Source organism: Bufo gargarizans, unplaced genomic scaffold (genome assembly GCF_014858855.1).
Source record: "Bufo gargarizans isolate SCDJY-AF-19 unplaced genomic scaffold, ASM1485885v1 original_scaffold_2032_pilon, whole genome shotgun sequence".
Taxonomy (NCBI): domain Eukaryota; kingdom Metazoa; phylum Chordata; class Amphibia; order Anura; family Bufonidae; genus Bufo; species Bufo gargarizans.
Window position 1 is genome coordinate 135,458 of NW_025334611.1, and position 26,289 is coordinate 161,746.

The 26,289-nt window shown below is 42.7% G+C and overlaps 1 protein-coding gene across 1 annotated transcript; it reads left to right on the forward strand.

The window, feature by feature from the left end:
- The first annotated feature begins 802 nt into the window (after nucleotides 1-802).
- On the forward strand, nucleotides 803-21,152 carry LOC122923881 (cytochrome P450 2C18-like). The gene is made up of 9 exons (XM_044274731.1): nucleotides 803-1,005; nucleotides 4,300-4,462; nucleotides 4,631-4,780; nucleotides 7,437-7,597; nucleotides 14,630-14,806; nucleotides 15,410-15,551; nucleotides 17,132-17,319; nucleotides 20,181-20,322; nucleotides 20,765-21,152. Exons 1-9 carry the CDS (start codon nucleotides 826-828, stop codon nucleotides 20,944-20,946), a joined length of 1,485 nt encoding a protein of 494 aa, XP_044130666.1. The 5' UTR covers nucleotides 803-825; the 3' UTR covers nucleotides 20,947-21,152.
- Nucleotides 21,153-26,289: the final 5,137 nt, after the last annotated feature.

Genomic DNA, 26,289 nt, shown 5'->3' on the forward strand with positions numbered 1-26,289 from the left:
ATGGTATTTCGGAGTGTCCGAAATTTATCCATGAATTAATCTGTAGAAAGATCTTGTTTTTTAGAGTTGGGCTCCCGGGTGTTTGTTGTGGGGAAGTCTGTTTCTGGCATCTGTGTCGTGGTTGTGTTGGGTTGATAGATTTTTTCGTGATGCGTATTAGTGTTTTGTGGTCTTATTGTTGTGTGTGGGTGGTTGTGTGTAGTATTCGTTTTTTGGTCACCTAGGTCTTTTTTGATAATGTTAGTACTGTTGGGGGATTCAGATGGTAAAATGACCGGTCTTAGGTCCACGTTTTGTGGTATGGGTGTCAAATGGTGAGTCTTGGTTTGATTGAGGTTTTTCAGTGGATGGTTAGTGGAAGTGCGGTTTCTATTTCTGACTTCATATGTCGGGTTCTTTGTTATAAACCTAATATTTGCTTTGATGTTTTCTCTATTTTGGGATTGATTCCTGTGATCAGGTGTCGGATATGCTTGTTCAGTCTCAGGTGGCGGGTGGTTGTGTTTTTTGGATATGTGGTAAGGGCCCTTGAACAGTTTCAACATACTCTCTTATTCTTCTATTGTGTAGTCAGCTATATTATTGGTTGTGCGTTCACCTGTGTTCTTGAAAGTTTAATTCCTGGAAGTGTAGCGGGATACCAGGTTCTCCTGTTGCTGTAGCCGGTGGGAGAAGTATTCCATCCTTCGGAAAGTAACCACATCACATGTAATCTTTTTGCTTACAAATTGTCACCCCAAATCCATAAAATATAGGTGTGTTGGTCTATTACTAACTGTATTTTTTTCTGAATTGCAGTTTTTCTGGTGAAACCTTCCTGTAACAATGGAAATCATTGGAGCAGGGACCATTATTTTGGCGCTTTGTGTCATATGTCTCGTTCTTATTACTAAATGGCCAGGAAACAGTAAGTGGAAGAGGATGCCTCCTGGACCAGCTCCACTGCCTGTTCTAGGTAACATCCTACAGCTGAACATGAAGGAACTGCCTGAGTCATTCATGAAGGTAAGAATAAATTCTACCACATTTCTTGGACTTTGCAAGCATTATTTTGATGCAGTTGCCCACAGAACATTTCCCTCTCAGTTTATACGCACTTCTCTACGTTTGAATGACATCTTAGCCCCATGTCCCCAGATGATTCGTGGGTCTGTTCACAATTGATGAAATGCATCGGGACATAGTTTCTCCTCTGGGTGATCCTTTGGAATAGTATATATCAGCCTCTAGGGGATATATAGCCAGGACAACCATCAGTATTAGGGTTTTTTAGGGCCTGGTTAACAGGGTAAGGTTCCGGACGGGGTCGCCCCTTTTGGGGCGATGACTCCGTATTAGGATGAGGTCCTTAGGGAATTCTAGCCTGATTAGGGCATACTAGGGTCAGTATTAGATCCCCTACCCCATTCTTATATCTTACTCCGCGATAAGATAGCAAGTATTGTGTAGTATATAAATCTTACAGCCATTTATGCTCTGGTACCTGCCTCCACCACATCCGCATGATGAGATTCAACTAGACCTGTAAGATCCATACTTTTTCTTGCCTAATTTGAGACCTACCCTATGGTGGTCTGTTGAAACGTGCATTGCAATTGGGTCCTAGGTCTTTGTTTGTTTGTTTTTGTAGGGGCCTTCTTACTTGTACTTGAAATAGAAGCGCGCGTTCACAGGATCGTGAGGTAAACGAGTTATCTACAGCCTGCCAGCGGCGATCATTCGCTGGCAGGCTGTAGAGGTGATTTTTTTAACCCTAAAAAAGTATATTAGACACTGTTTTTTTAACAGCGTCTAATATACATGCTACCTGGTCCTCTGGTGGTCCCTTTTGCTTGGATCGACCACCAGAGGACACAGGCAGCTCTGTAAGTAGCACCAATCACCACACTACACTACACCCCCCCTGTCACTTATTAACCCCTTATTAAGCCCTGATCACCCCATATAGACTCCCTGATCACCCCCCTGTCATTGATCACCCCCCTGTAAGGCTCCATTCAGACGTCCGTATGTGTTTTGCGGATCCACGGATCTGCAAGACACGTACACCGGCAATGTGCTTTCCGCATTTTGCGGATCTGCACATTGCCAGAACTATATAGAAAATGCCTTTTCTTGTCCTCAATTGCGGACAAGAATAGGACATGTTCTATAGGCTCTACAAAAAACGCAGTGTTCGCCCGATCAGGCCTGATCTTGTGCGCACACTTGCGTTCAGTCCGCCTCACCGCAGTGACAGAATTTTTTTTTATGATCACTGCAAAAAACCCGTAAAATCGCTGCGGCGCTATAAAGATCACTTTTGAGGGGCATGGCGAGTTCATAGAAGATTATTTTTTTTTGGCACAAGTTAGCGGAAATTGATTATTGTTTTTTTGTTTTTTCCTACAAAGTCTCATATCTCACTAAAAATAAAATCTTACATGAACTCGCCATACCCCTCACGGAATCCAAATGCGTAAAAATGCCCAGTGAAATCCTAAAGGTACTCATTGGAATTTGGGCCCCTTTGCGCATCTTAGCTGCAAAAAAGTGTCACACATGTGGTATAGCCGTACTCAGGAGAAGTAGGGCAATGTGTTTTGGGGTGTATTTTTACATATACCCATGCTGGGTGAGAGAAATATCTCAGTAAATATACAATTTTGTATAAATTTTTTTAGAAAGTTGTCATTTACAGAGATATTTCTCACACACAGTATGGGTATATGTAAAATGACACCCCAAAACACATTGCCCTACTTCTCCTGAGTACAGCAATACCACATGTGTGACACTTTTTTGCAGCCTAGGTGCGCAAAGGGGCCCAAATTACAATGAGTACCTTTTAGAAAGGCATTTTTAGACATTTGGATTCCAGACTTCTTCTCACGCTTTAGGGCCCCTAAAATGCCAGGGCAGTATAAATACCCCACATGTGACCCCATTTTGGAAAGAAGACACCCCAAGGTATTCTGTGAGGGGTATGGTGAGTTCATGTAAAATTTTATTTTTTGTCACAAGTTAGTGGAATATGAGACTTTGTAAGAAAAAAACAAAAAAACATTTTCCGCTAACTTGTGCCAAAACAAAAAAAAAACTTCTATGAACTCGTCATGCCCCTCACAGAATACATTGGGGTGTCTTCTTTCCAAAATGGGGTTTACTTGTGGAGTATTTATACTGCCATGGCATTTTAGGGGCCCTAAAGCTTGAGAAGTAGTTTGGAATAAAAATGCCCTCCCAAAAGGTACTCATTGGAATTTGGGCCCCTTTGCGCACCTAGGCTGCAAAAAGGTGTCACACATGTGGTATTGCCGTACTCAGGAGAAGTAGGGCAATGTGGTTTGGGGTGTATTTTTACATATACCCATGCTGGGTGAGAGAAATATCTCTGTAAAATGACAACTTTGTATAAAAAAAATGGGAAAAGTTGTCTTTTAGAGAGATATTTCTCTCACCCAGCATGGGTATATGTAAAAATACACCCCAAAATGCATTGCCCTACTTCTTCTGAGTACGGCGATACCACATGTGTGACACTTTTTTGCAGCCTAGGTGCGCAAGGGGGCCTAAATTCCAATAAGTACTTTTAGGATTTTACAGGGCATTTTTACGCATTTGGATTCCAAACTACTTCTCACGCTTTAGGGCCCCTAAAATGCCAGGGCAGTATAAATACCCCACATGTGACCCCATTTTGGAAAGAAGACACCCCAAGGTATTCTGTGAGGGGTATGGTGAGTTCATGTAAAATTTTATATTTTGTCACAAGTTAGTGGAATATGAGACTTTGCAAGAAAAAAAAATAAATCATTGTAGAACCTCAGGAAACATGACAGGTGCTCAGAAAGTCAAAGTGCGTAAATTGATTTTTTTACACCATAGTGTGTACATAGTTTGTAAACGCTATAACTTTTACCCAAACCAATAAATATACACTTATTGCATTTCTTTTTTTATCAAAGACATGAAGAACAATACATTTTGAGAAAAATTTATATAGAAATGTATTTTTATTTGAAAAATTTTACAACAGAAAGTGAAAAATTGCTGTCAATTTCGATTAATATAAAAAAATTAAAAATGTCAGCAGCAATGAAATACCACCAAATTAAAGCTCTATTAGTGAGAAGAATAGGAGGTAAAATTCATTTGGGTGGTAAGTTGTATGACCGAGCAATAAACCGTGAAAGTAGTGTAGTGCAGAATTGTAAAAAGTGGTCTGGTCATTAAGGGGGTTTAAGATAGGGGAGCTGAGCTGGTTAAATGCAAACCAAATTCATCTAACTACATGTTTATTTGCTAACACTTCCATAGCTTGCAAAGGTTTATGGAGATATTTTCACTGTTCACTTTGGGCCAAGAACGGTAGTCGTCCTGAATGGATACGATGCAGTGAGGGAAGCTCTAGTGGACAGAGCAGATGTCTTCAGCAACAGAGCAAAAGTTCCTGCAGCAGAATTTGTCTTTAAGGACTATGGTAAGTAAGCTATCATATTTGCTGTTAAGGCTCAATATAAAGAGACTGAGTATATAATGGCCTGGGCTGGAGATAAAAAGTAATTGGCTCCATGTTCAATATATCTCTTTTGGAAGTCATTAACCAAACTGCATGTGTTGATACATGATGTATGATTCTTGTCTTCAGGAGTTCTTCTCAGTAATGGGGAACGTTGGAAGCAACTTCGTCGGTTTTCCCTCACCACAATGAGAAACTTTGGCATGGGTAAGAGGAGTGTAGAAGAGAGGATCTTAGAGGAGTCACGCTGTCTTAGAGATGAACTTAAGAAAAATACAGGTCAGTATAAAAATAACCAGTTCACAATATGTTTAGTAGATCGACAGCAGAGTACTATAGAGGCGATTAGAGTTGACTGGATTGTTACTTTGAAGTTGTCCAGGTTTTAGTAAATAAAGTTTCAGTATTCAAGATGAAGGACTAAACATGGTTAAATGCCTGTACAAAAGCTGACGAGACATCTGCAAGTCAATTCCAAAAGAGGTCCATAAATATTGGGGATCACTGGAAGCGCTACTCCCAACCAGAGTAAAGGCGTGCATACTTTTTTTTTTTTGCATCATATAACAAGGTGCACATGTCTGAGTGGTTTTAACCTAGACTAGCCCTTTCTTCAGCACACTGTCTATACTTGTGGTACCAACAGCACAGCTCATCTTCTTTTATATGAGGAAATTAAAGGTTTTTCAAAATCATAAACGTTTTGAGGTTTAAACCTCAAAACAGCCCGATTATTATATGTGTGGCCAGCTTAATATACAGTACATTTATTGAGAAAATTGTGGAAAGTGGATCCAATTGATGTCAAGGATGTCAGGATTAACCTTCATTCTTGTGTGTGGAGCTCAGGGTAGGCAGTCACCTAGGATGCTATTTGGAGGGTGTGATTTATAGATACAGTATCTCACAAAAGTGAGTTACACCCTCACATTTTTGTAAATAATTTATATAGCTTTTCATGGGACAACACTGACGATATGACACTTTGATACAATGTAAAGTAGTCAGTGTACAGCTTGTATAACAGTGTAAGGGCTCTTTCACACTTGCGTTCTTTTCTTCCGGCATAGAGTTCCGTCGTCGGGGCTCTATGCCGGAAGAATCCTGATCAGTTTTATCCTAATGCATTCTGAATGGAGAGAAATCCGTTCAGGATGCATCAGGATGTCTTCAGTTCAGGACCGGAATGTTTTTTGGCCGGAGAAAATACCGCAGCATGCTGCGCTTTTTGCTCTGGCCAAAAATCCTGAACACTTGCCGCGAGGCCGCATTTGGAATTAATGCCCATTGAAAGGCATTAATCCGGATCCGGCCTTAAGCTAAACGTCGTTTCCGCGCATTGCCGGATCCGACGTTTAGCTTTTTCTGAATGGTTACCATGGCTGCCGGGACGCTAAAATCCTGGCAGCCTTGGTAAAGAGTAGTGGGGAGCGGGGGAGCAGTATACTTACCGTCCGTGTGGCTCCCGGGGCGCTCCAGAGTGACGTCAGGGCGCCCCACGCGCATGGATGACGTGATCGCATGGCACGTCATCCATGCGCATTGGGCGCTCTGACGTCATTCTGGAGCGCCGCGGGAGCCGCACGGACTGTAAGTATACCGCTCCCCCGCTCCCCACTACTACTATGGCAACCAGGACTTTAATAGCATCCTGGCTGCCATAGTAACACTGAACGCATTTTGAAGACGGATCCGTCTTCAAATGCTTTCAGTTCACTTGCGTTTTTCCGGATCCGGCGTGTAATTCCGGCAAGTGGAGTACACGCCGGATCCGGACAACGCAAGTGTGAAAGAGCCCTAAATTTGGCTTCCCCCTTAAAATAACTTAACACACAGCCATTAATGTCTAAACCGCTGGCAACAAAAGTGAGTACACCCCTAAGTGAAAATGGCCAAATTGACAGCTCTTAGGGGGCCAGGTCTTAAAGGGGGTTGTCCGGGTTCAGAGCTGAACCTGGACATACCCTTATTTTCACCCAGACAGCACCCCTGATGTTGGCATTGGAGAATCTCATGCTCCGATGCACTCCCTTGCCCTGCGCTAGATCGCGCAGGCCACAGGCTCTAATAACACACTGCTGGGCGGAGGCTTTCTTTAGCTAAAGCCCGCCCATCAGTGCCGGTGATGTTACCGGGCTTCCTGGGAGCCCCATGGAGAGCCCGGTACATCACCAGAACTCTTGTTTATGCCTTTGCCCTGCGCGATTTAGGGCAGGGCAAAGGAGACCATCGGAGCATATACTGCTCCGATGCTCAAGTCAGGGGGCTGCCTGGGTGAAAATAGAGGTTTGTCCGGGTTCAGCTCTGAACCCGGACAACCCCTTTAATGTTGAAAGGAGAGCACTTTGGTTGGAGAAGTGGATATGCCAGAGCTGATTAATATACTGTCAAATAACCTTCAGGAGATTGCAGACCAGAACAACAATGATATGCATATTGTGCCCCCACCTAACCAGCCAAACCCCATACCAGCAACAACCCCTGTTTAAAGGTGCATTAAAGGTGCCGCATGGCCATTAACAATGAAGAAGGACTATTCAATGCGGTCTTCATTATTAAATGAAAGGCAGCAGCGGGCTAATTTGCCATGCATTCTTCAACGCAGCATGGCCTCAACCCGCCCGTGGCATTGCCGCTTCATGTGGCTGTTATCTAAGGCGGAGTGGCCTGGGTATACCTAATTTATACCGATTTGTGATTAATTAATTCATAACAAATCAAATTTCTTGGCTAACTTTGGCAAAGTTGTCGAATAGAATTTTAAAAAACGTCATCTCTATCTGTGAGTCTTGCTGAACATTGTAAATACTGGAGACAAGATTTCATTCATCCATTTTTTACTTCAATTTCACAGTTGTCTTTCTTTTATTATAAAATAGAAGAAGTCGCCGTGGAGTTTTGTTCATTAAATTTGTCACTACTTTATTTTTTTAAGGCTCTTTTATTGACCCCACTTACTTGTTCACTTTGGCGGTTTCCAATGTGATTTGTTCAATTGTCTTTGGTGAGCGCTTTGAATATGAAGATGAAAAATTCCTTAATCTTTTGACCATGTTGAAAGAAGCCTTCAAGATAAGAAGCTCATCAACTGGACAGGTAATAAATATGGTAATCTAAGAATCAGATGTTTCACCTGCTGCGGACTAGAAGCTACTGTAGATGTGACTAGAGATGAGCATTTTCATAACTTCGATTCGGCTGCTTTGCCGAATTTCATAAAGAAATTTGCTTTGTAATTAATTACTTCATCACAAATCGCATTACTTTGTGAGTAGTGGGTGCAATTATGGGGAACGGTGATTGCGCCGACCCCATCATTGACCCCCTCAGATGCTGCGTTTATCGCTGATTGTGGCACCTGAGATCTCCATTGAGGGCTGTCTGGGTTAATATTAGAGATGAGTGAATTTTTCAAAAATTCGATGCGCTGGTTCACCATATGAACTCAGCCTTACAGGTCAATGTTAGATCCAAGACGAAGCGCACTCCTTTTACACCGTCATCAGCTGATTCCACATAGATGTCTACAGACCCTGTTCTATTAAAATCTTATACAAGTAGAGCCCCCTAACAGAGTGAAGGGGGTATCAGCAGTAAGTTTGTGTTGACATCACTGATTATTTTGCTCTTCCTCTGATCCGTCAGAACAATAACCCCCCCAAAAATGGATCCTGTCTGTTCAGCATCCGCCTTCACTCAGTCAGCATTTGGTCAGTAATTCATCAGTATTGCTAATGCCAAAAACAACAGGAGTGTATATAATACAGAGATGACATGTGAATGGAATAGTTGCATATCTTCTGTGTTTTGTACCCACTCCTGCTTTTGGCTACCAAATCACAAGCCAATTCATTTTTTATTTTTTTTTGAACGGGGGAGAAAAAACTATGTTTATTTAACAAACAGGATATTAACACACATAAAATACAACACAGAAGGGGCACAACCACAAGATTTAAAAGACAAACTGGAAAAACAATGTGTTTTATCAACAAGAATGGATTGACGACCAATGTCGGGGTGACCACGATGGTAATGCATACAGATTAAGAAATGTATGGTGTTATGGCTGATAACTGGAGGACAGTCCACAAGCCGACTCCAGCTCTGGGTTGCTAATAAGTGGATTCTAAAGTGTCTGAAGAAATGCGAGTAAAGACATTGGAATAAACTGTCCACTTCCTCCAACGTGACCTTGTCCTTTGATTTATGAATATCATTCCATAAAGTCTTGAAGTCCTCTGCGTGGATGGCATAAGAAATGTTCATGCGAGGTTTGAAGTGCACAGAGAAAACAAGCTCTGTGGCCGACACTGATCCAGACACGTTATACCCGGTCCACATCACTGCTAGCCTGTCACGAATACAGGGGAGGGGAGAGACACAGAACTAGGCCTCAAGGCTAGTGAGAAGAAAATGTTCACCTCCTAGGAAGCCCCTAAACCTGGACCTGACCCCTGAAGGTGGGAAAATACATAAGCCGGAACCTAGACCCTAGGAGCCCTGAAATGCCCTAGGTAGTGCCAGGGAATGAGACTACTGGTTACTTCAGGTGAATAAACCAGCATCTCCCTGAGGCGTAGTAACAACAAGCACAGGGGAACAACCAAATACAGAGAGCAGAACAACTTATCTTAAAGAAAATGGATGAGCAGGAACACAGGTAAGGTCCACACACCAACTCTTCCAAATCCAAGCAGAGAATATCAACCGCATGGTATGAAGTGTGAGACTAAACTAAGTAGGGAATTCAGTAATGACCACGGGCTGCACCTGACAAGAGGTGTGGTCATTACCAAACCACAACACTGAGAATCAAGAGACTGTCAGTTAACCTCACGTGCAGTCAGTCTCTCCGATCTTCTAACCTCTGTTACAGAAGGTACCGTGACAGTACCCCCTCTTCTACGGGTGACCCCCGGACACTCAGGACCGACCTTATCTGGATTAGCCCTGTGAAAGGCTTTCACAAGGCGACTAGCATTAACGTCGGCCACTGGAAGCCACATTCTCTCCTCTGGACCGTAACCCTTCCAGTGAGCGAGATACTAGAGGGATCTACGGAGAATTCGGGAGTCCACTATCCTGGCGAATATTATGAATCTTTAAAGCCTGTGGAAGGTCTAGACGAAAGGCTACCAAGTTAATAATGGCAGAGATCTTATATGCACCAATAAAAGTTGGGCCCAACTTCCACGAAGGTACTTTCAACTTAATGTTTCTTGTGGACAGCCACACAGAATCACCCACTCTCAGGTCCGGACCACTCATACGTCTCTTGTCAGCCATTCGTTTGTACTTCTCGCCTATCTTTTTAAGATTATTTAAAATTGTCCGCCAAATAGATGACAAAGAAAAGGAAAGTCTTTCCTCTTCAGGTATACCAGAAGTCTCAGTACCAGAAAATGTGCCAAACTGCCGATGGAACCCATATACCCCAAAAAACTATGACTTATCAGTGGACTCCTGCCTATGGTTATTTATGGCAAACTCGGTCAAAGACAAAAAAGAAGATAACTCCTCCTCAATTGTACCCCCATGTGAGTGCAAAATGCCTTCCTTAATCTAGAAACAAACTGAGTCTCCCTATCAGACACCACATCAGAGGGAATACCATGTAGCTTCACGATGTCATCAACAAACACTTGTGTGAGAGTTTTAGCATTAGGTAGCCCTGGTAATGCTTTAAAGTGCGAAATCTTACTAAAGTGATCAACAACCACCAGAATCACAGTTTTTCCTGAGGAATTCGGCAACTCTGTGATAAAGTACATGGACAAATGAGTCCAAGGTCTGGATGGGATGGACAACTGAAGTAGAGATCCTGAAGGCCGAGTATGTGTCACCTTAGCACAAGTACTACAGGCTGACACATAGCCCTCCACACATTTACGCAACTCTGGCCACCAGAATCTACAAGAGATTAGATCGACCGTGGATCTGCTCCCAGGGTGTCCTGTAAGAAATGTACAGTGATGTTCCTCGAACACCTTGTGTCGTAATTCAGAAGGAACAAACAACTTTCCCAGAGGACAAGAATCCTGTGCATCTCCCTGGGCCTCCAACACCTCTGCCTCAAGGTCGGGATAAAGAGCAGATATTTCTACCTCTTCATACAAGATAGGAGCAGGATCTTCTGAATACATATGCCGGAACCTGGACCCTAGGAGCTCTGAAATGCCCTAGGTATTGGCAGGCAATGAGACTTCTGGTTCCTTCAGGTGAACGAACTAGCATCTCCCTGAGGCCTAGTAACAACAAGCACAGGGAACAACCAAATACAAAGAGCAGTACAACTTATCTTATAGAAAATGGATGAGCAGGAACACAGGTAAGGTCCACACAGCAAACTCTTCCAAATCCAGGCAGAGAATATCAACCGCATGGTATGAAGTGTGAGACTAAACTAAGTAGGGAATGCAGTAATGACCAGGGGCTGCACCTGACAAGAGGTGTGGTAATTACCAAACCACAACACTGAGAATCAAGAGACTGTCAGTTAACCTCACGTGCATTCATTCTCTACGATCTTCTAACCTCTGTCACAGAAGGTACTGTGATATAGCCAAAGAAGGTCCTGAGAACTGATCACCAGTTTACCCAAACAATAGTCAAAGTTTCTTTGGAACCACGTCCCTACAATAGCCGTGATCGCCTCAGAGCCGTTTTACAGGATGAGCTGGAGGCAAGTAAATGTCTTTGGTAACACATCCAATAGATTGTCCTCTGTGTATGTCCCGCAGAACCAACTTGTCCACACAATCCAGTCCTCTGTGCTTGCCTTGGTGAGTGGAAATCTGTCTGAGCACAGCCAGTGGATCTCTGTCCTTTCATTTAGGTCCAGGTAAACAGGAAAATTTGGCTTTTAGATTCAGCTCTGAGCCCACTTCAATGGCAAGACTCTTCTACTTCTCGGCAGCTATGTGGGCAGAGAGGTGCTTGGAATACTCTTTCAGTCTGGTGTATGAGTAAATATACATCGGTGTCACGCTGTACAAAGTCAATTGTTTTTGAAGGAGCAAAGCAGCCTATGCCAGATTAAGAGTTTCCTCCAAGGGGGTGCACTGCGGGATTTTTCTTTTAGACAAGCTTCGCAATGCAGACTGTCGACTTGCAGAGGTCAAGCTTCTGGGAGGATACCTCGAGTTGTGAAAATGACTGCTCCTTCGTGCCGATGACCTACTTCTGGCGGTTAACACCCCATCACTTGGTGTTTGCATATCCTTGCGATAAATGATGTTTCCGTTCACTGACTGTAAACAGAGATATTGAGAGAAAAACGTATTAAACTCTGCCGCCATCTTTCTAGGCGCCACGTCTCCAGTCCCCTGACCAGCCAGATTTACCAGCATCTATTCCAGGACATGAAGCTGTGGAATGACATTGTTCATCCTGTAGTCCTGGCGACTGACAAATAACGTGGCCTCCTCAAAGGGCCTGAGCAAATGTCAGGTGTCACACATGAGCTGCCACTAGCTAACATAGAAGTTATACAGGGGAGTACTCCTGTCCTCTTGGATCATCAATAAATTGTGTATGGCCTTTCTCTGTTCGTATAGTCGGTCCAACATATGGAGGGTGGAATTCCAACAGGTGCAAAGTTTCCTGGCAATTTTTTAAGATGTCTTGCAGATGGATGGAAGACTTCAGGGATCGCTTGACAACCAAATTGAACACGTGTGCCATGCGCCCTTGACGCAGCGCCGACACCATGTTCTTCCCGTTGTCGATCACCATGGTTCCGATTTTCAGTTGTCACGGAGAATGCCAGGATTTGATTTCTTGATGAAGGACACGGAGCAGTTGCTCTCCTGTGTGACTCTGTTCGCCCAGTCAAACCACTGTGCAGAACAGTGTGAGAGTGATGAGAGGGGTCACACATGGCTTGCATACACTACATACCTCCTACAACATACATCTTGGATCTCTACATGAAAATAATATATTTGGTGTAAATTGTGAGAGGGGCATATTTGGAGACTATTGACTTCACAAGAGATAGAGAGCAGCGGCATTTACTTTGAAATAAAAAATTTCAACACTGCACAATTCAGCCCACACAGCAAAAGGAGGTGTACAGTCACCCATCAATTAAAAAAAAAAAAAAAACTGTTTCACATAACACATTTCACCACTTTGTAATTCGGCCCATACCGCAAAAAGAGCTGTACAATCACCCCTAATTTATTTATTTTTAAACTGTGTCGCATAAAGAATTTTACCACTAAGTAAGTCATTCCATACCGCAAAAGGAGTTGTACATTCACCCATACATTTTCTGAAAAAAAGCCAGTGTCACATAAAATATGTCACTGCAAAAACGGGCTTTACCACATATAACTGCACTGCTGAACAGCAAGTAGGCCCTTAATTGAGAGGGGTCGCACATGGCTTGGATACACTACATGCCTCCAACATAATTCTTGGATCTCTACATTAAAATAATGTATTTGCTGTAAATCGCGAGCAGGGACATTGCTGGAGACATTGACTTTCACAAGAGATACAGAGCAGTGGAGTTCAGCCACCTCTATTTGCCTCCTGCTGTTTACTGCTCCTGAATTAAAAATTTGGGCAACCAGCTTCAGCTTCCTCTGATGTCTATGCCTACGGAGTCCTTTTGATAACTGCACCACTGAGCGGCAAAAATATTTTTCCTTTTTCCACTAATATACGACAAAAAAGGGCTTTAAACCAGATAATTGCACCGCTGAGCAGCAAATATATTTTTCCTTTTTCCACTAATATATGCAAAAAAGGGCTTCAAAACAGATAACTGCACCGCTGAGCGGCAAATATATTTTTTCTTTTTCCACTAATACACAAAAAAAGGGCTTTAGAACAGATGACTGCACCGCTGAGCGGCAAATATATTTTACTTTTGCCACTAATACACGGCAAAAAGGACTGTAATTTTCACACTTCACTACACAACGGCTAATAAGCCCTTTTTTCCCTACTAATACAAGCCAAAAATGCTTTAGAACATATAACTGCACCGCACAAGGGCAAATAAGATGTATAAATATTTCCTAGTAATAAACCCTGCTAATGCCTGTATCAAACAGCACTTGCACCCTAATAAGAACTGTTTGCTGGAATTACAGAGCTGTATAATGGCAACTTGAGTGCTCAGTCAGTGCAGCAAGGTATAATCATATTGTTCCTATTACCCAGGCTGTCACCTCCTCTACTCAACATAAATGCTGTGGAATGATTCCTCCCTATCTTTCCCTACACCTTGATTAATCTTTCCCTGCACTCGTAAATCGTTGTCTTTTTTTCACCACAATCAAGTCTTTTCTACCACTGTCCCTAGCACCTGCATACACTGGTGAATGGCAGAATCTAAGATGGTTGCCGCTATTTATAGGGCTGTGACATCACAGGGCTGGCTGGCTGCTGATTGGCTGCATGCATGTCAGTATGGGTGATCCCGCTTTCCCAGAGTTCCTTACCCCATGTCCTCACACGTGCAACAGCCATTTTAGGAAAAAAAATTGATTTGTTACCACGAAGCGTGAGGAAATTAGCATTCGGTGCGAATTGAATTTTTCCTGATATTCGGATCGAATTCCACTTAGTCAGCTTCTATTCGCTCATCTCTAGCTAATATGTTCAAAAAAATATATAAAAATACTCTCCTCCTTTGATGTGACTGCTAGGCCACAGTTTACGGAACTCAGCTAGAGACAAAGCATACAAATGTCTTGAGCACGCTCGTTTGCATGTAAGGAAACACAGAGTGTCATCAAAGATAGCCATATGGCAGTGACACAAGAGCTTAATAGCGGTCATGCTCTTTATACTTCAGAGGGGCTACATTGACAATGGATTCCCCTCATCGAAATATAGGGTGATGACTCCTGTTTCAAAGAAAGAAAGTAAAAAGGTGAAAATGTAGGTAGCACCTTGTCCCAAACAGAGATTTCAGCCAAGGACAAACTGTGTTTTTCTTTTTGTAAATGACAATGTTTAATTGTTTAATTACTTTTAAATGAGGGATGGTGGGGTCCTCTGGTCAAGTGCGCAATTTGTCAATAGTAATTTATGTTTTTGCGCAGTGATACTTTAGTAATATTGGCAAAATTATTTGCCCATTAAAATATCCCTATTTTCCCATTTTAGCTGCTCAACTCTTTTCCAAAACTTTTCCTCCGTATCCCTGGACCACAGCAGAAAGTTTTGAAGAATATCTCATCGATAAAAGAATTTGTGATGGACAAAGTGAAGGAACATCAGGAGACATTGGACCTGAACTGCCCCAGAGATTTCATAGATTGTTTTCTCATAAAGATGGAAGAGGCATGTAAGATGTATATTTAATGTCTATATGTGTCAGCTGACTAAGGGTTCTTTACGGGGGTTGTAGAGGGTTAGAACAACATCCCAAAAGAGCACCTTACATGTCCATAAGTTGTGTATTGTATTGTAGCTCAGCTTTATTCACTTCAATAAAATTGACATAGTCTGTAGTCAGATGTGACACAGTTTTTTTCAAGTACTGTAGGTAGCCATGCATTTCTAATCCTGCAAATCATTTATATGCCATTTGTACCCAGTTGATTGTCATGGAGAAATTATATTGCATTAGCCTTTTGGGATGGACAGGTTCACCATAATACTTGAAGATCTTACCATAGGCTCATACTATTACACAATAATGTACCCCAATGATCCAGCAAAAGACAACCCCATCTGCTGTTTGAGGGGGGGGGGGGGGCAAAGTTTACAATGTAGGTAAATGTAGATGTGGCCATGTTCTGCATATGTAGAGGGGAGTCCTCAGTCTCATAATTTCTACTAAAAACTTAAGTCCAACCAGGCCAGCCATTGCAGCATGCCCACATTAAATTGGAAATAAACACTGTAAAAAATTAAGTAATGTTATCTCATGTTCATTTCTAGGAAAAGGAAATCCCTAACACAGAGTTCCACTTCCAGAACTTAATTGTTACTGTGATAAACCTTTTCTTTGCTGGAACAGAAACAACAAGCAATACTTTAAGGATCGGTCTGAGGATATTGCTCAAGTATCCTGAAGTTCTAGGTAGATATTATAGTTACTACTTATTTTAGAAATGTATTATTAAAGTAATATGTTGAGTAAGTTTCCAGCTGAAATCCGATTGAGCATGTTTATGGAATCTTCTATGTATTTATAAAAACATGAGGAAAAGTACCTGCCTGAGTATAAACTATTGGTCTGTCTGTGCATTTATTGGATTTTGTTCTAAGGTTGCCTAGGAGGCCAATCTATGCCCTCATTTATTTATTTTTAATGGGGAAATGGCCAGTAGCCTGATATACCCCAGCAGTTACACACTGTTTGTTTTATTTTTGAAGGGTTTATCCGATTTCTTAAACATCCCCCCATGTGCCTGGCCCCTCACAGGTAATATACTTACCCCGCTCCCCGCTCACGGCGCCGCTCCTGGTCCCCGCACCGCGGCTGCTGCTTCTCCCTGCACACGGATGAAAACATTCTGTGTTGGGGGAGAGCAGCCAATGGCAGGTGGGGATGGGGACGAGCATCCCTAGCATCCCTAGCATCCCTAGCATTGGTAAATCCCAGACACCCGATGTACCTATGTGCCAAATTTGGTGTCCAATGGTTCAGGCATTTGGATGTCTATAGAGGACCAATGGACAGATAGACAGACAATCGTATTAATTTTTATTATACAGATAAGACAAAAAGTTTACAGAAAACTATATATTGACTATACCTCCTTAGGACATTTTTTATCACATATCTAGATGTACTAGAAAGGAATTTGTGGTGTGACATCCACTGCTCCCCCTGGGGAAGGGGGGCAATTGGGTTAATATCAGGGATGATGGTTAGAGTATCAGAAATAATAACGGTGTTCTAGAAACCAACATATTCTTGTTATTATTATTATTATTATTATTATATGTTATCTCTTAGTATTAGTATGCAAACTGTAAGGAGAATGCCCAAATGGCTTATAAACCTCTTGTTTTGGCAATGACCCAGACCTCCTGACTATCTCTCTCTGGTTGATAGATCTCCCTGCAGTAAATTTTCTACTTATTTCAATTTTCTTGATCTCTACTATCTCGGTAAAACTTTTATCCTCAATAAACATACCTAAAACTTTGTTCTCTGTGAGACAAAAGACCGTTGTTTAAAGAGGTATTAGAATTCTGTATCAGATGGTGGAGAATGCCGGTATGTCCAGTATTCTCCCTGCTTAGAAATTAAGTGGTAGTTTAGAAATAACCCAGTTTCTGAATACCCCTACATCTGACAAAAGTCAGTTATTCATCTCCTTCTTTCCCTTGAAAATGAAACACTAGTATTTCTATTTATTATTTTCCCCCCAACATTGTTAGGTAAGTAGAACAGGTAAGTACCATAGACTTCTATCCATATAATTTTACACTACCCATCTTTGGTGGTCAAGATGTCGTACTACACTTTAATTCAGTTAAGTAGTTTTGGATTTCCCTCTGCTTATTAACTTTAAAAAATATTTAAAGTTAATTTACTTAATTCAACAAATCATAGTAGAGATATTGTATTATATCATGGCACAAGTTCCTGTTCTTGGTTTAAGCACTGCGATTTAGGAAATGTATGACAACCACCTTAATTCTCCTTAGCTAAAGTTCAAAAAGAAATTGATCTCATCATTGGCCCAAACCATTGTCCATCTGTGGAGGACCGCAGTAAAATGCCCTATACGGAAGCTGTTATTCATGAGATACAGAGATTTGGAGACATCTTGCCCCTGGGTGTTCCACACGCAACAGCTGAAACCACCATCTTCAGAGGATACACAATCCCCAAGGTTGGAACAAATTAGCATTAAAGGGTTTGTCTGGCAGGATTACATATGGGGCAAAATGTTTTAAAATAAATTTACTGTTCTTGTAGATCCACCATCACTGCCATTCCGACACTTACTAGGTTCCTGCTGGTCTCCACTTCTTGGTCCCAAGTCAACACACAGGAAATGGCAGAAGATCCTTGCTCAGGCAATCACTGGTTATAGCAGTGACCTGCCTCATCCAGTAATTTGCTAAGATGGCATCTTCAGAGATTTCCTGCATGTCATGATGGGACCAGGAAGTAGAGACTAGTAGGAACCAAGTAAGCATTGGAACAATAGCAGCAGCAGGGGATCTGTGAAGCGAGTAATGTTTTTTTTAACCCAATCTTTTCCATGCATTAATTATGTTATGTAACTGGACATTCTTTTATTTGTATGACACTGCTCAACATAACAGACTCGAGATCAAGGTATTAAAACACACAGGATCATATATGAAAACACTAAACTTGGTCTCTAACAAGACACAATGGGGAAGGGGGAGCAGCTGATGAGTGAAAAGGGATGCGTTGGAAAGTTTATACAACATGTTTCTGTGGAGGTATTATTGGATTGTATTAACTTCTATTTTATAGTTTTTTAGTGTCTTTTAACAAACTAAATTTTTATTTGTACAGAGCAGCGCCCCATAGTGTCCCTTTTTACTCATTAGCTGCTGTTTTAATACCGGAGGTACAGTACAGACCAAAAGTTTGGACACACCTTCTCATTCAAAGAGTTTTCTTTATTTTCATGACTATGAAAATTGTAGATTCACACTGAAGGCATCAAAACTATGAATTAACACATGTGGAATTATATACTTATCAAAAAAGTATTAAACAACTGAAAATATGTCATATTCTAGGTTCTTCAAAGTAGCCACCTTTTGCTTTGATTACTGCTTTGCACACTCTTGGCATTCTGTTGATGAGCTTCAAGAGGTAGTCACCTGAAAAGGTCTTCCAACAGTCTTGAAGGAGTTCCCAGAGATGCTTAGCACTTGTTGGCCCTTTTGCCTTCACTCTGCGGTCCAGCTCACCCCAAACCATCTCGATTGGGTTCAGGTCCGGTGACTGTGGAGGCCAGGTTATCTGTTGCAGCACCCCATCACTCTCCTTCATGGTCAAATAGCCCTTACACAGCCTGGAGGTGTGTTTGGGGTCATTGTCCTGTTGAAAAATAAATGATGGTCCAACTAAACGCAAACCGGATGGAATAGCATGCTGCTGCAAGATGCTGTGGAAGCCATGCTGGTTCAGTATGCCTTCCATTTTGAATAAATCCACAACAGTGTCACCAGCAAAGCACCCCCACACCATCACACCTCCTCCTCCATGCTTCACGGTGGGAACCAGGCATGTAGAGTCCATTCGTTCACCTTTTCTGCATCGCACAAAGACACGGTGGTTGGAACCAAAGATCTCAAATTTGGACTCATCAGACCAAAGCACAGATTTCCACTGGTCTAATGTCCATTCCTTGTGTTCTTTAGCCCAAACAAGTCTCTTCTGCTTGTTGCCTGTCCTTAGCAGTGGTTTCCTAGCAGATATTCTACCATAAAGGCCTGATTCATAACGTCTCCTCTTAACAGTTGTTCTAGAGATGTGTCTGCTGCTAGAACTCTGTGTGGCATTGACCTGGTCTCTAATCTGAGCTGCTGTTAACCTGCAATTTCTGAGGCTTGTGATTCGGATGAACTTATCCTCCGCAGCAGAGGTGACTCTTGGTCTTCCTTTCCTGGGGCGGTCCGCATGTGAGCCAGTTTCTTTATAGCGCTTGATGGTTTTTGTGACTGCACTTGGGGACACTTTCAAAGTTTTCCAAATTTTTCGGACTGACTGACCTTCATTTCTTAAAGTAATGATGGCCACTAGTTTTTCTTTACTTAGCTGCTTTTTTCTTGCCATAATACAATTTCTAACAGTCTATTCAGTAGGACTATCAGCTGTGTATCCACCTGACTTCTCCACAATGCAACTGATGGTCCCAACGCCATTTATAAGGCAAGAAATCCCACTTATTAAACCTGACAGGGCACACCTGTGAAGTGAAAACCATTTCAGGTGACTACCTCTTGAAGCTCATCAAGAGAATGCCAAGAGTGTGCAAAGCAGTAATCAAAGCAAAAGGTGGCTACTTTGAAGAACCTAGAATATGACATATTTTCAGTTGTTTAATACTTTTTTGATAAGTATATAATTCCACATGTGTTAATTCATAGTTTTGATGCCTTCAGTGTGAATCTACAATTTTCATAGTCATGAAAATAAAGAAAATTCTTTGAATGAGAAGGTGTGTCCAAACTTTTGGTCTGTACTGTATGTACAATAGGGATGGAGCAGCCACCTGTAACCTTGATCGCGGTGATTACGCTACATCCCAGTGTTGTGCCTGGATCGTACAACCTTTACCAGCCTTACCAGTCTATCTGTGCTGATGTTGTCCTTAGGTTTCTGCAATAGGGGAGCACCTCCACTTGTTTGTAAAGACTTAAACTCTGATATATATATATATATATATATATATATATAGTATAATACAGGTTATGTGTACAGAGCCTGTACAGTGTCAGATGGAGTACGTACACCTCCATACTACAGAACCATGGGTGATGCCATATAGAATTGTTTCTAGGAGAAAATACTTGTGGAGAGAGGAAACTCTGTATGGCATCTAGCAGACCACATACTGTAGAGTTCTTTTCACATAATTTAAGCTTGTACCATACATAATATGATCATGTGCATGAGCCCTCAGGTCTCACATTATTCAAAGATGAGTTGGTATGGTACCTTTAACATCTTCCCATTTTTTTAATGTCCTCCATATGATTTTAGGGCACCACAGTGTTTCTTCTCTTGACTTCAGCACTGAAGGATCCAAAATACTTTCAAAACCCAGAGAAATTTGATCCCAGTCGCTTTTTGGATAAAAATGGAGGGTTTCAAAAGAATGAAGCTTTCATACCTTTTTCCACAGGTACTGATAAGTAAGAAAAAGTAGGGACCAAGACTTTTCATGAAGCTGAGAAAACTGATTGTGAAGACTAGGTTAAATATGTATATTGTAAGTTTAGACATAAATATTACGGGATATTGAAATATTTTGGACAGTTGAGTTAACTTTTCACCAGGAATCTGCAAAACCACATCTAGAAAGCAAGATATTAGAAGCTGAGAATGGGAAGTGGTGGGTCAGATTTTTTGTGTCAGGGTCTGTTGGATCTGGTACAGTATCAAGGCCATGGTTTAAGTACACATGCATTGCTCAAACCTTTAGGGTGGTCCGATCTGAGGATCTCTATAGTAATTGTGAAATGATTCTAAGCTGTTTTGTACTTGGTGCAGAATATTTCCCTCTTCTGATACTATGATATACAATCTACGAAAAACTGTAATACTTTTTTCTGCTTTCTCTACAGGAAAGAGAATCTGCCTTGGAGAAGGAATGGCAAAAATGGAGTTGTTTCTGTTCCTTACCTATATACTGCAGAATTTCAATTTGAAATCTGATGTAGATCCATCTTATATTGACCTCTCCCCACTACCGAATACCAATGGGGGAATCCATCAACCTTATAAAATACAGTTGGTTCCTCGCTAGCTAGTGGTGTGCATTAAAGCTCCTGGAGTCTGATTCAACTATACCCAAAATCCTCCCAACTGTAAATGGAGCATTGGTCTTGTCACAGTGCGGTTCACTGTGACAGTTTTGGCCGTGTAGGCTGGCTGTATGCGCTCTTGCGTACTGGCTGCAGGCCGAAACCTCTGTATGCTGGTTGCTTGGGGCTGCATGCTGGCTGCAGTGTTTTGTGTGAACTATGCCTGTGAATGTGTGTACTCACTGTATCTGTATCTCTGTGCAGTTCCTGTCTCTGGTGCCGTGTAGGCTGGCTGCAAGCTCCCTCGCATACTGGCTGCAGGCTGACTTATGTGTATGCTGTTTGCTTGGGCCTGCGTGCTGGCTGCAGCCGTACATGTGAACAGGGTCTGAATATGGATGCTTTTCTGTTTGTCACTGTGAGATGGGTTGTTTGTGTTCTGGCATACTGGCTGCGGTGGACTCTGTGTATGTTGGTTGCCAGGGGCAACATCCTGTACTGCAGCTGTGTGTTTTGTGGTCCTGTACTCCTGTTCTGATGGAGTTAACTTCCCCTGGTCTGTTCCTGGGTGTGGCTTATCAGGTGCCCTCATTTAGCCAGTACGCAAGAGAGCATGCAGCCAGCCTACACGGCCAAAACTGTCACAGTGAACCGCACCGTGACAGGTCTCCCCTTATGGGACAGATGGTAATTTTGGGCCCACCCGGACTCCGGGGCTCTGGTGTGACTGCTTCCTCTGCATCCCCTATACTACATCCTGAAAGTGCTTTTTTTTAAATGTCCTTCTTAAAGGGGTTATCCCATGAGTAATGTAAAAAATTTAAATAAGCCATCATATAGTACATGACAACCTCTTTCTAACAAATCTAGAGATATCTCTGTACCTCAGATGGATCTTGAGATCTCCACATTCATTGCTCTGCTAGATTCATACCAAGCTGGAAGTACAAAAGTATTCAGATCCAGGTGCTGGTTTGAAAACTGTAGAATATTTTTTATGGGACAACCCCTTTAAATGGCATCTGCATTGTGTACTTAAAAAAAAAAAAAGTATACAAGAAAAAGACATTAAAGTGAATGTACTGCATTTTAATCTGTATTAATGATGTCTTTGTCATCTTATAGAAATATATTGTTTGAGAGATGTTACCATTTCACCATTTAGCCGTTCAATGATTCCATTCCATTTTATTTTGTTAACATTTTGTATGACTCCTAAACCTACTCTGCCATTTATCTCACAATAAACATGTAAATTCCTTTCAAAGAGAAATGTCTCTAGAATCTGCTTTAGCGAAGTCCAACACTTTAGCACTCCCATAGTAGTTATGCCCCCAATAGCATCCCTGAACAGTAAAAAGGACCACTTTTAGTGCCCCCCTCAGAGTAGAGTTTTCCACCTTATGACTGCTTTACATGGTCCAATTCTCATCCAGTCATCTAGATAATTGCTAACAAGCGTTCACAGGAACACTTATTAGTGATTATCTTGCGGTGTAAATGTCCGGCTACATGTTCATTCATCGGTAATATGATCGTTTGAAAAGCGATGGCTTTAGCGATCACTGCTCCCCATATTGTACTGTGCTGTGGGACAGCCACCGCCATAAGGCCTTTAAAACTCTCCATCTCCACCAGACGGCATGACAGCATTTCAAAGGCCAGTAATTTTGAAATGCTGGCATTCAGGGCCAGGGAATTGTGGGTTGGTAGGGGGTACATCCTCTTCTGCTCCAGTGTTTGGGAGATGGAGAGCTGAATGCTTCCGTGGGACATTGTAGAGATGCTTGGTGACCCAGATGGTGGTGTTGCAGGCAGATCCTCTGTTTGCGGAGTGGCAGGTGGCACTGTCACTCCAGAGGTGGGTGAAGAGGCCGAGACTGCAGCAGAAGAGGAAACAGGAGGAGCTAGAGACCTATCTTGGTTTTTGAGGTGTCTACTCCACTGCAGCTCGTGCTTTGCACTTAGATTCCTGGACATGCAGGTTGTGCTCAGGTTGAGAATGTTTATGCCTCACTTCAGGCTCTGATTTCACAGCGTGCAAACCACTCATGTCTGTCATCAGCACATTGTCTGAAGAACTTCCACGCCAGGGAACTCCTGAACCAGAAGTGTTTGGGTCCGGCATCCAAAAATCCTAAAGTTCGGTACGAACCCGAACTTTGCAGTTCGGGTTCGCTCAACCCTAATGTTAGGGAGATATAACGTCTCTGACCGTGCTTACTGGTCCACGTTTCCGTAGGTGGACCTTGCCACAGATGGCGTTGCGCAGTGCACACCTGATTTTGTCCCCGCTTGGTTGTGCAGGGAAGGGATGGCTCGTCTGGAAAAGGAGAGGCGGCTGGGCACAACGTACTGTGGGACAGCCAGATTCTTAAAACTGTCCCTGTCCACCAGACGGAATGCTGGCATTCACGGCCAGGTGGGAAGGGGGGTACTTCCTCTTTCGCTCCAGTGTTTGGGAGATAGACAGCTGAACGCTTCCATGGGACATTGTCGAGATGCTTGGTGACCAAGGTGGTGGCGTTGCTGCCACATCCTCTGTTTGCAGGGGTGGCAGGTGCCACTGTCACTCCAGAGGGGTATGAAGAGACTGCAGCAGATAAGGAAGCAGGAGGATCCAGAGACCTTTTTTTTGTTTTTGAGGTGTCTACCCTGTGACAAGGGTACCCCAAGTAGAGTCCCCTTTTTAAATACACACATTAACAAGCCTAGCGGCCCCCTTTATTCTGATTTATGTGTCAAATCTGTTTTTATTGACAAAATAAAGAGCATCAGATACATACAGTGTAAACAGAACACATAGCATTGCTTATACAGTTACATACATCGCCGAGCGTATCGGCTCACAATGACAATCTGGTAATCTAGGCTCTTAGGCATCGGCCTGACAACACATGCTGGTGAGCAAATACAGTCGACTCAAGCAGTTCAGTTTATCTCCATATGTTTGCATAGAAAAGCAAGAGAGAGACATAAAACATAACTACAAAACACTCACACATTTAAGTATGAATAAGGAAAAAAGAAATAAATAACTAAGTCCTGCCTACTTGACTCTCCAAGATTAAACCTAAGTTTCCTCGTCACCTAGAACGAAGGCTAAACTGAAGGTTCCACTCCAGCTTATACCGACTAATGAAATACTAAGTTCTGTTCCAATAAACTAGAGCTATCTTCAGTAGGCTATAAAGACTCCTTAAGGTATGTTTTCTACCTTCCGGTATTCTTCCTACCTACTCTCCCTCACCCCTCCCATCTTTAGTATATTCCCTTTATTCTGATTTAAAAGAGAAATATTCCCTTGCTTGGAGCTGTGTTCTAGTATTTAAAAATTACATAACCCCGTCATAAATATAAGGATGGGAGCTTCAAAAGCACCCCTGCCAAGGCTCATTGTAAACTACTGGATCCTGGGATAACATTAGCCAGCAGTCTGACTACAGTCCCAGCAAGGGACCAGAGAGAGATGGGAAAGCGACCTATTGAACCTTTGAGGGACTCAAACATAGTCATTTTTCATATCTCTTTTTGTAGGCATATTCTGTACTGGCTAAGGCCGGATTCAACCTCTGTGGACCAGTGCGATCACAGTGATATCAAATAGTATGTTCTTGTGCTCTTGGAAGGCTGAAAAGCCAGCTTTAAGCCGTCCTGGAGAACCACAAGCCCCAGCAGAGTCAAGTTTGGTCTTGTAATAAGGGTCATTAATACATGAATGTCATAGCTGTATTTAGTGGTTCCACAGAACTGTGGGCTCAGCCAGAATAAGGACATTCTGGGCTGACCTTAGCTGGGTCATAAACCTTGCTGACACCTCCTCGACCCTGCCCACACGTTTGTACCATTGGTGGGCAGAGCTGCTGGCACCTTTTGTTTTAGAACTGTTATGAGATGCTGTCGGGCACTGTATGGAAACTCTGCCTTGCCTTAACACCTGGATTTGTATCACATTCTGAATGTCAGTGCTCAGGGTCCACTGATATTATACCACGGATTGCTCAACGGCTTCAAGGACTGAAACAGAGGAACTTAAGTATACTTTTCATCCATTATCCCTTTTATTTTAACTGTTGTGAATTATTATTACCTTGAATTATTATTATCTAGAATTGTAATTTTTCTGTAAATATATATATGCACTGTTTTTCCTTTCACCTTTTATTAAAAGATTGAAAATTCTTATTTGCTAATTCTTCCGTGTTTTAAGCAAAGCAATTAACGAATCCTGTCTCTGAAGAGAGTAACGCTATCATTTTGTGTGAGAAAGGTCATTTTGATTGTTGCTTGGCTGAACAATTGCGGTCAGCAAGCGGGAGCTGGTTCATTCCCTGGTCTGCGTGAGGGTGACTTGTCGTCAGCACATTGTCTGAAGAACTGCCACATCAGGGAACTCCTTGGAGTAGGCTTTGGTGTGCTTGGTCCCTTGGTGCGGTGGGCAGTAGCAGTACGTCTAGGGGATGGCCACTCCGCTTTTGCACCCTGCTCCCTCTTTTGCTGTGCTGGTGGCTCTGTGAGACCACCGCCTCTTCCTCCAAACTACACAGGTAACTCGCATGATCTTGATTCCATGTGGGGTCGAGGACCTCATCGACCTCCACATCATCTTCCACTCAGTCTTCCCCCCTGCCCTCCATGTCGGTCTGCACACTGCAGAAAGCCACAGCAGTTGGCACCTGCGTTTCGTCATCATCCAAGACGTGCTGCGTTGGTCCTCCTATGTACTCATCTTGAAACATAAGTGTTTGGGCATCGGTGCACTCAATCTCTTCCACTTCTAGGACAGGGCTATGTGGATGGCCCTGGGAAACCCTGCTAGCAGAGTCATCAAAAAACAGAAGAGACTGCTGCATGACTTGGGGCTCAGACTGCTTGGCTGATTTGCAAGTGGGTGAGGTGAAAGACTGATGGCCATGGGATGCAGGTGCCAACTTTGATCTTTCAGCAGGGGACTGGGTGGGAGACAATGTGAAGGAACTGGAGGCACTGTCAGCCACCCAACCTACTAGCGCCTGTACTTGTTCTGGCCTCACCATTCGTAGAGCAGCATTTGGACCTACTAAATACCGTTGTAGGCTCTGTTGCCTACGCGCACCTGAGGTGTTTTATTTGGGCCTGTAGCTGGCACAGATCGACCACGTCTTCTCCCTGCAACAGGAGCTCCTCCAACGCCAGCAGCACCACAACCAGGGCCACGTCCCTTATTTGATGCTCGCCTCATTTTGCAATGCAGAGCAGGGTTTTTTTCAACGGCAAAAATGGGTTAATGTCACCCACCAATGAAACAGACTATTTTTAGAAATTTTGGTCCCTATCACCTATGCAGAGCAGGGTTTTTTTAAGGG